The sequence below is a fragment of the Silurus aristotelis genome (assembly GCF_946808225.1).
Source record: "Silurus aristotelis genome assembly, chromosome: 13".
Classification (NCBI taxonomy): domain Eukaryota; kingdom Metazoa; phylum Chordata; class Actinopteri; order Siluriformes; family Siluridae; genus Silurus; species Silurus aristotelis.
In genome coordinates this window covers 17,365,893-17,378,387 of record NC_139586.1, presented here as the reverse complement: position 1 = coordinate 17,378,387, position 12,495 = coordinate 17,365,893, and the positions used below count along the sequence as shown (strand labels likewise).

The window sequence follows — 12,495 nt, the reverse complement described above, 5'->3', positions numbered from 1 at the left end:
AGTTTTTCCTTGCCACAGTCACCACTGGCTTGCTGATTATTAGAAAAAAAAAAAAAAAAAAAAAAAAAAAAAAAATATATATATATATATATATATATATATATATATATATATATATATATATATATATATATATATATATATATACTAAGACAAGGTCCACTTTTAAAAGCACTATACAGCTGTGAGTTCAATTCCCAGCACCACCAAGCTGCCAGTGCTGGGCCCTTAAACAAGTCTCCTCACACACACTCTCACATGCTGAGATATATATTGAGATATTTAGTTGTTTTCTGAATGTTATGTAAAACCAGAAAGGAGAGCAAGAAAGTTTTAACGGGCAAACATTTTTAGGACGCTAACAACCCCCATTTCTCCTATATTAGAATTTACACTTACATTTATAGTATTTTGCAGATAGCCTTATCAGGAGGTACTTACAAAGTGCTTTGACGACTCCAGCAAATAATATAAACTGATACTGGTTTATTAGGACATTAAGAATACAACCAGTTGAAAGTTTTGCTGGGAGAGAAAATAGTCTGAAGTTTTTACGGTTTTTGGGTGTCATTTGAAAATTGCTAGAGACTCAGTTGTTCAAGTGGAATTTGACCTCAAAGGAGAGTATGGAAGCATGTCTTGCTTGTACCTGGAGAGATGGTGAGAGCTGTGGTTGAGGATCGGGAGGAGTTTGGTACAGAAAGAACTTTTAGAGAATACTTCTTTTCGTATAAGTACAAAATTAAGAATTTTCTATAAGTACATATAAGTATACAGATTTTTACTTAATCTAAAACATGAATGTAACATTGAATATGATATTTTAATTTTAAACCCTTTGGGTATATTTAATCTGTTACTTATCTGGATGTTTCTTCATGTATAATGCTTCTTTTTGTACCGTCTCGGGGAGTTTTTTTTGCCACTGTCATTGCTGGCTCGCTCAATAAGGATAAACTTATAGGCACTTAACTTGTCTCTGTAAAGCTGCTTTGGGACAATGTGCATTGTTAAAAGTGCTATACAGATAAAACTGAATTGAAGTGAATAAAAGGTGCTATAATGTAAGTGATATCTTGAAGAAACATGTAACATTTAATGAACCTATAAACAGTTTAAACACATGGCATGTCATTTATTATTAATGTCAAAATGGTTGCAATGTGGCCCTTGTCATAGTCACATATCTTTATACTTGCCATTTTACCTGGTTCCCAAACATTGACTTATACTGACTGTTCACTTGCTACCTAATGTATCACATGTCATTGTAACCAGATGATCAGTGTTATTCACTTCATCTGTCAATGGCTTTAATGTTATGGTTGATTGGTGTGTATGTACGGAAACAGAGGCCTATCTTTGGTGTATCTTTTGTGTAACCAACCAATAACAATTCAACTTTATTTATATACATATTACATTGTGAAATGTTTGCATGTATGTAAAATATTTTACTGCATTATCTCCATTTATTTATTAGGGATGTAGGTCTGTGTAGCAGTGTGACATGACACCAAAATGTCTTCTTTTTACCAATCAATGATCACATTAACACATGATTTTGAGGTAAAGTATAAATAATAATTATAAAACACATACACACATTCTGGTTTGATATATTAGGGACACTAGACCCAGAAATGCTTTCTGAGGACATCACTTTCCTGTGATCCAGATGTGAAAATATGACCTCAAAATAAAATGAGAACATTTCTTTAAGAAGTTTTCCCACTGTGGGACGAATAAAGGTATATCTTAAAGGTATATCTTATCTTATCTTCTTTGTTTGGTTTTTTTCCCCATTAACTATAATGGGGAAAATGACAACAACTAATTAATGGCATACAGAAAAACTACCAGAAAGTGACACACATACAAAGCCAATCATATGGTCAACAAATTTAGCATAATAAAGGTATGTACTTTTATGACTGTTACTCTACATATTGAAAAACATTAATATAGATAATAAAAGGTTTGATTTTGCTGACTGGAGTCTCTCTCAAGCCAGATGTGTAAAGCTACAATACATGTGTGGGATATGACTTTGCATCCTTCTACAGCATTAATAACCAGCCTCAGGAATGAAACCGTCTTCATGCATGTAGCATTGCATATTAGCTCTACATTAAGGAATGAGGTATTCACAGATGTATCTCTTCTCAGTGCGACACACCTCGTCGTGCCATTTGCCCTGTGCCGAGAGAGAGATCACAGCACAACTCTCTTGTTTTCCTCCCGTCGGCTCCTTCTTGGCACGATCCCAGTTGAAGTAGGTGATGGGCTTGCTGTTGACGTCAACGTACTGGCCTTCTTTAACAATATCGGTCACACCTATCCAGAAGTCTTTGGTGCCTGGTGAGCTGATTTTGGCGTAGTCGCGTAAGTCGTTGTTTTCCCTCAGGTTTCGAGGTGTTGCCAGGGTTCCACCCTGAGCAATGCAGTCCTCATTGGCTTCGTGATAATGCTTGGGTTCTTCAATGACCAGGTAACACTTTTTGTGAGCTTTGATGCCACGAAGACAAACTAAAAACAGAAAAAAAAAAACTTTTTTTGGCTGCTTTTTTTAGATGGTATAAGAGTCTCATAAGAATTTGAGAAGTCATGTCTTTAGTTGGACCACTTGTAGTAATATTCTTGTTAGGGTCTGTATAAAATGTTAATGCAGAACCAGTATCAGGATATACTTCTTGATAGAGACTTGATAGACACCCTTTTGTAAGTTGCTCTGGATAAGGGTGTCTGTCAAATACCTTTTTTCTAAATACCAGAATTCAGCCAGTGTTTAACTGGTGTTTAACTAATTACTCCACAATGATATTGCAGGACTGTATACTGCTTGTTCTTGTCTCCCTTTTCTCATATTGCTTCTTGAAATTTTGCCATCAAAGAATACATTTTACATTAAAGAATACCCAACAGAATGTCACTTCCATGAATATAGGTATTATTAAATCATTCGTAACTTTGATTATATGATGCACAGATAGTTCTTTCCGTCAGCAGAGGGCAGCAAAACCTCCCGAAGTTGATCCGATGCACTCTTCAGAATAAAACAGTGCTCCAGGGGTAACCAAGATGCCATTATAAACCCCCATGTGAACAGGATTAGTTTCAGTAGGTGACGTCTAATATTTTCACAAAAATAAAAGTTTTGCATCTGGATAGTGATTTTCCCTTTTACTTCTTTTCCTGCAAACCCTTTACACGTTTAGATATTGTTTTAAATGTGTTCATAATTTTTATCTAAAACATTACTGGATCATTTATAATTATGTTTATTCCTTTAGTGATACCTAATAGATCACTACGGTGCTAACAGCAGTGCAGCTGCTCATGCATTTATTTATGAAGTGGAAAGTCACTTAATGTGCATTTATTGATTTATTCTGGTCAGATGCAGCGTCTATCCAAAGAACACCAGGCATGGGATAGGAATACACCCTGAATGGGACTCCACAAGAGAAACCTGCGAAATTCCACACAGATAGTAACCTATGCATAGGATTAAACCCGGGACAGTGGAACTGTAAGCTTATTGCTGCACCTCCATAACCCACATGATATGATATTGTGTACAGAAGTGGCTTTGCATTTGTAGCTATCATTAGAATATCTGCTTAAATCATCCTGCAGGAGCACAGCGTTTTTTTATTTCCATTTAGAAATGATTTAACATTGACACAAACTCTATATGACTAAATAGGGCAAGCAGAAATAGTGAAAACGTTTTCCCAATGCAAGAGGCAGTCAGTAGGTTTATGTGACCATAACACAGAGCATTTAAAGGGTCATTTTAATTTAGATAATCACCTAGTTGAAAATAAAATCACAGTGTAGGATGTGGAACTAGCAGAATTCCCACATAAACCTAAACTGTCTAAATATAACTTCGGAGTCCAAAACCACAGGATCATACATTATAGTTGGCCTCTGTGCAAGCTGTAACACTGCTTACTTGTTTTGCATTGCTTGTGGAATTAAAACAAGCATTTTGATTAGATAATTGTCTTTAGAGATAAAAAAAAAAAAAAAAAAAATGAATGTGTAAAACTAATAGCCAATGAGATGATATTAAATTTAAATAATTAATTAATGGATGCATTGTTTTGAATTCTTGAAGAATCTTGAGGAGCCATGAAGCCCGTAGTATATGACATGGCTATTTTTGTACAATTTTCCTACCACATTTGCACTCCTGCCTCCTGGAGAACAAAAATGCACAATATATTTGTAGCTTATGTTGAGAAACTCCTGCAAACCTTTTTAGTATGCGCTCAATAAGAGTACTGATGTTAGGACCATTACACACCTGTATTTGTATCTAGTCACAGTGTAAGGGGGTGTAATGGTGATTTGTATATAGAAAAGGCAGTCTACCTGTTTGCAGAGCTTGCATCTCTTTCAAAGAATTCACCTCCTGCCATAGTTTATCGATTTGTGCCTTGATATCATCATCTTCTTAGTCACATTCAGAAAGAAACAAAAAATATTATGCAGATGTATAATCACCAATTCCATGAAATAATTCTAGTACATTCTTTTATTGATTTTTTTTATAATTACCTTGACCTGCAACAGCTTTTCTGGCACATCCATGATGAAGCAGGGACAGCAAGAAGAGAAGAATCAACCGTGCAAAAGCCATGGCTACTGTGAGAAAGCAGCCAGCTCACACAGAGCCTACATTTATACGAGTACAAGAAGCCCCTGAGAGAGTGACCAGCTCGCCAAATACACACCAGCGTTCGACATGCAGACTCCCAGTTTATTGGCTGAAAATGTTCGAGTTGGAGTGTGAGTTCCAAAAACAAGTGCATTGCATACCAGAGGTGCTGTAAACAACCCTTTTACTGTATCCACCCATTCATAACTATTTACCTGGGCCAGCATGCAGTTCTTTTTCTTCCAGTCTTCTGTCAACAAGCCACCTCAGCGTCACAGTACATTCAGTACAGAATAACATTAAAAACTATTTTCCCACTTCATTAACATAATCAAATTTATTACGATTTATTCACAAGAACATGGAAAAAAAAATGTGAAACAAAAAAACAGAAAGAATACATTGCAAAAACAGAAAACCATCCACCAGTAATCAGCAACCTGGTAAGGAAGGCAACCATTAAGTCATTAGCAATCATAAGGTCAACTGTAGCTCTAAAGGAATGGGAGAAATTCGTATCTTAAATAAGAGAAGTAAAAGTATATTATACCTAACACACACCAAGAGTGGTGCGAAAGAAAAATCCATATAAGTTTGCAAAAAGGCACCACAGAGACAACGCAACCAAGATTCAAGATTCAAAATTTGTATTTGTCACAAACAAATAACCACGTAGAAGACTTCTCTCTGCTCTAATTTGACCAAAATTGAACCTCCTGACCTCAACAAAAAGAGCAAAAACTGTTCATGATACAGAAAAACAATCTTCTAAATCTTTACATTGAGGCCTAATGGTTGCATTTGTTACATGCACCATGTTGTGGGGTGCTCAGCAGGGACTAGAAAACTGGTCAGGTTGAGGGCATGATGGATGAGGCCAAATAGGTCAATCCTAAAATTCTAAATCTTTTTCAATCTTAAAGAGATTAAGAATGGTGCAGAGGTTAATCTTTCAACAGGACAATAACCCTGAACATAATGCCAAAACTACACTATATTGTTTCAAAACCAAGAACCCGTGTGTGCTCAAGTGACCTATTCAAAGCTCGGACCTTAATCCGATCGAGAATTTGTGACAAGACAAAAAAAAATTTACTGTTTAAAAACAGGTCTCTATCCAGTCTGACATTTGGTTTGAAAAAAAAAAATCTGCCAGAAAGAATATCAGGATCCAGATGTTCAAAGATAATAGCTCAATTTCTCAATAGTGGCCAACAGCTTTTGTAGACTCATCCCAAGGGACGAATACTTATGCACCCAACAAGGGTCTGCTTTTTTCTTTTGAAGAAACAGCAGCATTTATTTGTTATATATACTACAATTCAATTTACCATTAAGACACTACTGTCAAAAAGCTACACTCAGTTTAAGTTTTAGTTTGAAACAGTTTAAAATGTGTATATGTACAAGAAGGTTTAAATACAGTCAGAGAGACTGCGAGAAAGTCCAGTTTATTCTGTCCTGACAGGAGTATTTATAGACCCTGATTCTGTGAGACATGGAGGGAGTGGAAAGAAGGCTGATGTTTGAATTACCGTGGGCCATCTCTCTCACACATGCACACAAACACTGTTTTTCTCTGAAATCCTTATAAGAACATTTATGTAGGATGAAATCAATTATATCAAATAAATATAAGGTAAATTTTATTCTGGCCGATGAGCTCCGCCGCTGCTCACCATGCAAAATCACTGAAAAACAGCGATTCCGTCTGACACGAGCCAACGGTGCGAAAGAACACTAAAGCCCACCGACACTTAAACCTCTTGACTGAGGACAGACCTTCAGCTGGGTGCGTCCTCAGTCTTAATTTACCCTATATTTACCTATAAAATTTACCACCCTCACCCTCAGCACTGGAGCTCCCCAGGGTTGTGTTCTGAGCCCCCTGCTGTACTTACTGTACACATATGACTGCGTGGCCACTTCCAACTCCACCACCACCATCATCAAGTTTGCTGGCGACACTGTTGTGGTGGGCTTGATCTCTAACAACGACGAGACGGCCTACCTACAAGAGGTTAATAACCAAAAGAGATGGTGCCAGGAGAACAACCTTTTCCTGAACGTCAGCAAGACTAAGGAGTTGATAGTGGACTTCAGCACAAAGCAGGAGCAGTCATACCACCTGCTAAACATCAACAGAACTCTAGTGGAGAGAGTGGACAGTTTCCGGTATCTAGGTGTTCACATCACACAGGACCTGGTCCTGTCACATCAACACCCTGGTGAAGAAGGCCCCGCAGGGTTCAGGAAAGAGTTTCCAATACTTGAAAGCAAACACAGAGAATGAGGAGGAGCTTCCTTCTGCAGGCCATTTGGAGTTTAAACCAGGAAACACCCAGGATAGTACTGGACCTCTCTCTCCATCTCCAACTTTTTTGCACTATAACACTTTAACTCTGGACTTTCACAGCACAGTGCACTTTATACCACACCATACTGCATACTTTAAGAACAATCATGTTAATCACTTTCATTTTTACTGTCATATGCATCTATGTATATATACATATTTTCATATATATCTTCATATATTTTATATTTTATATAGTTTATACTTTTTATTTATCTACCTTCTTTTTTTTCCTGGTTTTTATTTTTCCTCATTCCATTCCTTTTATATTCCATTCCCTTTTATACTTGAATGCCGCACAGTCGTAAAAAGCATTCCACTGCATGTCGTACTCTGTATGTATGTGTATGTGACAAATAAAATGTTATTTTATTCGATTTGATTTAGTTTGATCAACATTCAAATTGACATCATGTTGCAGCTACATAAAAAAAATATACATCATGCAGATATATGTCAAGCAGATGGCTGTTTCTGCCATAGAGGAGGTTTAAGTTTTTCATGAAATCTGAGTTTTGTGCAGCACTTCATATAACCATTCTTTCCAAATGTGAGCAGAAAATGTAATCTGAAGTAAACTTGTTCAATCCACCTTGTTTTCACTTTTAAAACTTGCACCTGGAGGATGTTTTTAGTTTTCCGAAGTATACTGTTTCAACTGTAGAGAATGCAGTGGGTAACAATGCAAGATCAGCAATTATTTTATTTTAAAACCAGCAGATTTTACACCATTTTTCATCTCACAGACAAGACACCCATTCAGATCTTATTTACGGTCCCCATTGTTTATGTGAAACTAACAAATCTGCACCATTTCATGCATAGTACTGCTGCCACAATTGGCTGTTTAGGTAATTGTAAAATAAATGAGTAGATGTTCCTTATAGTGTATCTAATAAGAGTCAATATTTCAAATGTATTATTAGGCTTTAAAAGGAATAATAAAAAAAAAGCAGGATTTTCAGTATGTTATAATCACAGAGCGTGACTGAGAATAAAGCGTGCACTGTAAATATTTTTGTCACACTTAATTTATTTGGAGCGAAGCAAGTGAAAAGGTCAACGTATGATATCGTTGTAGGTCAGAAAGGCTGCTTTTATATCACAGACAGCATTGTCATTTCCTGTATATTTCCAGGCTGCTTAGCCAAGGGGCAATAAATCTGTAGTGACTTTACAACGTATCAAACAGTGCTCTGAAAGAACAGATAGAATGAATGAACATAAATGGAAATACATAGCATAACTGCAGGAAATTGTGTTTTAATTGATGTGATCTAAATCGGAAAAACTCTTTTTTGCTTTATCATCGTAGCTACAAACATATCTATGGTACCTTTCATTGTGTGCTTCTGTTACTGGAACAAAATTACTAATTAAATAAACGTTTTTTTCTTACATAGGAGCAAACAAATAATTAATCCATTAGCTAGCTCTTGCTAACGTAAAAGCTCTAATGTGCTTCCAATGTTTGTTTTCATGACTAGCGTGCTAATGCAACATTCAACTTGCACTCATCAATTAGAATTTCTGACCATTGAATCTGAAAATGTCTCTTCAAATCAATGCAGAAACTCAGGAAAATCTCCTCATTCATGAGTTTAGCACATAATTACAAAGTCTTTTTATTTTGTTACTGTACATAAGTACATTTTTAAGTAGTATTTATCAGTTTTCATTTTTGGAAATTTTTTATTTCACTACAATTTAGTGCATAATATATAACTTTTTAATTGACTACACTTCAAAAACAATATGCCTTTCCTCAATTTTTTTAAGTGACCATATTAATTAGGTAAATAAAGTAAAATGAAAATGTTTGTTACACACATTACACGAAAAACATTCTTGCGCTAGGGGGACGGATTTTCCCAACATGATTTGTCTTTCAAATTTAAAACCAAGACCAAAAAACGACAGCACACGAAGCCCATGCTCTGCAAGTCTTTATTTCTGGAACTCAGAATTTCTCTGCACAACATAGTAAAAGCATTAAAGCTACACTACATCAAAACATCATTCTGTTCTCTGCTCGAGCGGCTCGAGACACAAATACCAAGTATGAAGTTTTTTTTTTTTTTACTTTTTAAGGCAAGTCAACAAGCTTTCACACACTTCAGACACTACACGCAAAACAGCAAACAAACCAGAAAAAAAACATTTCATGTTTTGGGTTTGTAATTTCAGACGTACTGGCGTACTGAATGTAGCGTATCTCTGACCTCTTCACTGTTCATCTGTTTTAGTTTTGTGTTGATGAAAGTGCAATTATGATTAGATACGACAAATCTCTTGTCAATTAATGTCATTAAATGTTCAGTTTCTTCTGTTCATTTCAATATTAATATTTTATTATCAGAATATGCATATTATATGAGCTCAAAAAGTGGAGGCTTTAATAATTAAAACTATAAAAAGGTTTCCTTTTTTATTTGTGTTTGATTGTTTCATTTCTTCTTCCTTTCGTCATTTCTCTGTCTTAAATTTCTCTCTTTATTTCTTGATTCTCATGATTTTTCTAGTTTTTTCATTACATTTTATTTCTTTTCATCTTTCTTCTTTGAGACGTTAAGAAATAATTAAACATTTATTCAATATCATCGTCCACCATCATCTTCCTTTTTATCAATTTTTTAAAGGTCAAGGCAAAAATACTAATCCAGACTGCACTAATAGAGGTTTTCTGTAGTTCTGTACTTTATCTACAGTATAATGTGTTATGACTATCAGATTTTTTGCTGATTAGATAAATATGATTATACAGTATGTAGGTATGATGCATGTTTCCTTCGTTTCAGAGTACAGTACATGTGATACAGGCACAGAACAAGGTTCAGTTATATGACACGAAGAAGTTCAGGTACAAGTAGAGTTACAGGAAGTGATACAGGTACAAGTACAGGAAGAGGTACAGGTCGAAGTACAGATACAAGTAGAGGCAGAGGTTCATGCAGAGGTACAGATACAGGAACAGGAAGAAGCAGAGGTACAGCTACAGGAACAGGTACAGGTAGAGGCAGAGGCAGAGGTGCAGCTACAGGTTCCATTATAGTTTTTCTCTACACGAATTACACGTTTGCAAAAATATACTTTTTGAAACATGAGCTCAGCACAGGCACCATAGTGTAAACACAACACAAAATCGCACACACATGCAGAATCACAAAAGCCAAAAGGACTCATAGCCACTGATTTTCCTGCACACAAATCTTCAGCTTTTACTGCAAATCTCGAATTATTTTTGAATTGTGAAAGGCTCTGTGAAATCTGCATTTCAACAGACATTCTTTCTTTCTTTAATATTTTTTAAATAATAATAACTGAAATAATTCATTAATAATAAGCTAAAGTTTATAATAATTTTCAATATTTCTATGTCTGTCTTCTTTTTTCTTGTTTGCAGGTTCCAGTTGACTATATATATATATAGTGAGCAGTTCTGTGCACACTGCTGCTCAATGGACAATAAGTCTTTCTTTCCTGTCACTAACACAACAGAAATACACATGTTTAGAAGATCCACAGAGCTGTAAAGAGAAATACACACACACACACACACACACACACACACACACACACACACACACACACACACACACACACACACACACATACACATGCACACACACACACACACACTCACACACACACGCGCACATACATATGGTCAGAAACACTGAAGCACTTCAGCACTGTGCTGGGAATGGCACTTGAGTTGGACAGTTGGCAAAAAGGATATTTTCAAACGCACTACAGTTGCACATTCGTACACTTCACTACAGCGTGGGGAAACACGGTGCACTTATCCCCTCACAGTCTCTTCTCCTTCCAATGGGGATCATCAGCAGGGCTTACTGGATGAAGGGCATTCGCTCCTTATTGTCACTGTCTCCTTCATGCTCCTCCTCTTCCTCACCTGCCTCACTCGTCTCTGTGCTGTCGCTCGCCATCTGCAGGAGCAGCACACGTGCTTTAACACAAACCACCAGGCTACAAAGCACCACCATCCTTCCTTCTTTCTTTCTTAGATTTTTTATGCTTATTTCTCGTGAATCTAATAGTGTGGAAAATGGTAGTTTAGTGAATTCAAATCCCAGCCAAACCAAACTGATATTCCTGGGCCCTTGAGCAAGGCCCTTAACCCCGTAGCTGCTCAGTTGTATGAATGAGATAAATGTCATTTTGGATAAGGGTGTCTGCCAAATGCCATAAATGTAGTGTCTAAAAGCGTTAAACTTTTGAGAACACTGCATTAAAATTAAGCTTTTAGTGTTTTCGTTCTTTCTCTTTTATATATATATATATATATATATATATATATATATATATATATATATATATATATATATATATATTTTTTTTTTTTTTTTTTTTTTACACATTTATACCTTTATATGAAGTTGTTACAAAAGGCCATTAAATCATTTGTAAGAATTCAGAAATGACAGGAAATTACAAGGTGTCAAAAGCCTTCCTTTTATTTAACAAATCTTTTAAAATGTAGTAATTAATTTCTACTTATAAAGGATCTCCATAAGTAAGAGCATGTGTGTTGTAATTTGAGAATGAAGGCAGTACCTCAGCTAGGAGGCGAAGGTGGACACCTAATAACCTCTGTACATTCTTAGAAACTTGAGGTTAAATTGTGACAGAAACCTGATTTCCAGCAGAAGATAAAATGTTCTTGTTGTTTTTTTGATGAGCCATTATGTGTGCCGACGCTCTCAGCACTACTTGAACAAATCTCCATGGAAACTAAGTCATAGTATTTCTCAATCACTGTCATCAAGTGCTTTTTCTCTTTTTTAAGCTCTTGTCAACAGGACACAGGTGTGCTTAACGTTCCCTTCTGCTCTGATTTCAGCTGCTGTTCTTTATTTATTCATCTCAGTCACTGATTTGCGTATGCAAACCCAAATACAGACACACAGTTCCCTTTGTTGTGTTACTCACTAAAGGAGTGGGAGACTTTTCGACATCCAGAATCAGCTTTCCGATGTTTCCTCTGTCGTGGATTCTCTGCATTGCCTCCTTCACCTGGAGTAAAAATGAATATGCATGATATATGTGTGTGCATATAAATATATACACACAGTCACACACACACACACACACACACACACACACACACACACACACACACACACACACACACACACACACACACACACATAAACACACACACACACACACACACAGTCTGAAGTGCTGCTGGCTTCGATCAGATGCTAAACCTGTTTCGCATCTGTATTTTTAAGGGCAGGAATCAAAGAGCAACAGATGCTATGCTATGTTTATGAAAATATCATTTTACGTTATATAATAATAATACCATGTAGCTGAATAAGGCAAAATTGCATAATGGCAAAAGCTGTTGCCACTGGAACTCGCCATCAATTACACATGATCACATGATCAGACTGCCCTTCTGTACACTCTCCTATAAAGAAAATAAAGACTTCCAAAGAAT

The 12,495-nt window shown here is 36.1% G+C and overlaps 2 protein-coding genes across 3 annotated transcripts in view; both read right to left on the bottom strand.

The window, feature by feature from the left end:
• Positions 1-1,462: 1,462 nt before the first annotated feature.
• On the bottom strand, positions 1,463-4,721 carry clec3a (C-type lectin domain family 3, member A). 2 transcript variants are annotated; one of them, XM_083558872.1, is made up of 3 exons: positions 4,570-4,721; positions 4,384-4,464; positions 1,463-2,529 (listed from the first exon to the last, which is right to left on the bottom strand). In XM_083558872.1, the coding sequence occupies exons 1-3, from the start codon at positions 4,649-4,651 to the stop codon at positions 2,132-2,134; spliced, it is 561 nt and encodes a 186-aa protein (XP_083414998.1). In that variant the 5' UTR covers positions 4,652-4,721; the 3' UTR covers positions 1,463-2,131. The 2 variants fall into 2 exon arrangements, with proteins under 2 accessions (XP_083414998.1, XP_083414999.1); XM_083558873.1 differs by having other exon boundaries at positions 4,384-4,461; positions 4,570-4,718.
• A 4,234-nt stretch (positions 4,722-8,955) lies between these two features.
• vat1l (vesicle amine transport 1-like) overlaps positions 8,956-12,495 on the bottom strand; it is a 28,496-nt gene continuing 24,956 nt past the window's right edge. The window contains exons 8-9 of the mRNA XM_083558869.1: positions 11,979-12,062; positions 8,956-10,975 (exon numbers count right to left, since the gene is read on the bottom strand). Coding sequence (XP_083414995.1) covers positions 10,877-10,975; positions 11,979-12,062 — 183 coding nt within the window. The 3' untranslated portion in view covers positions 8,956-10,876. The remainder of the gene's footprint in view (positions 10,976-11,978; positions 12,063-12,495) is intronic.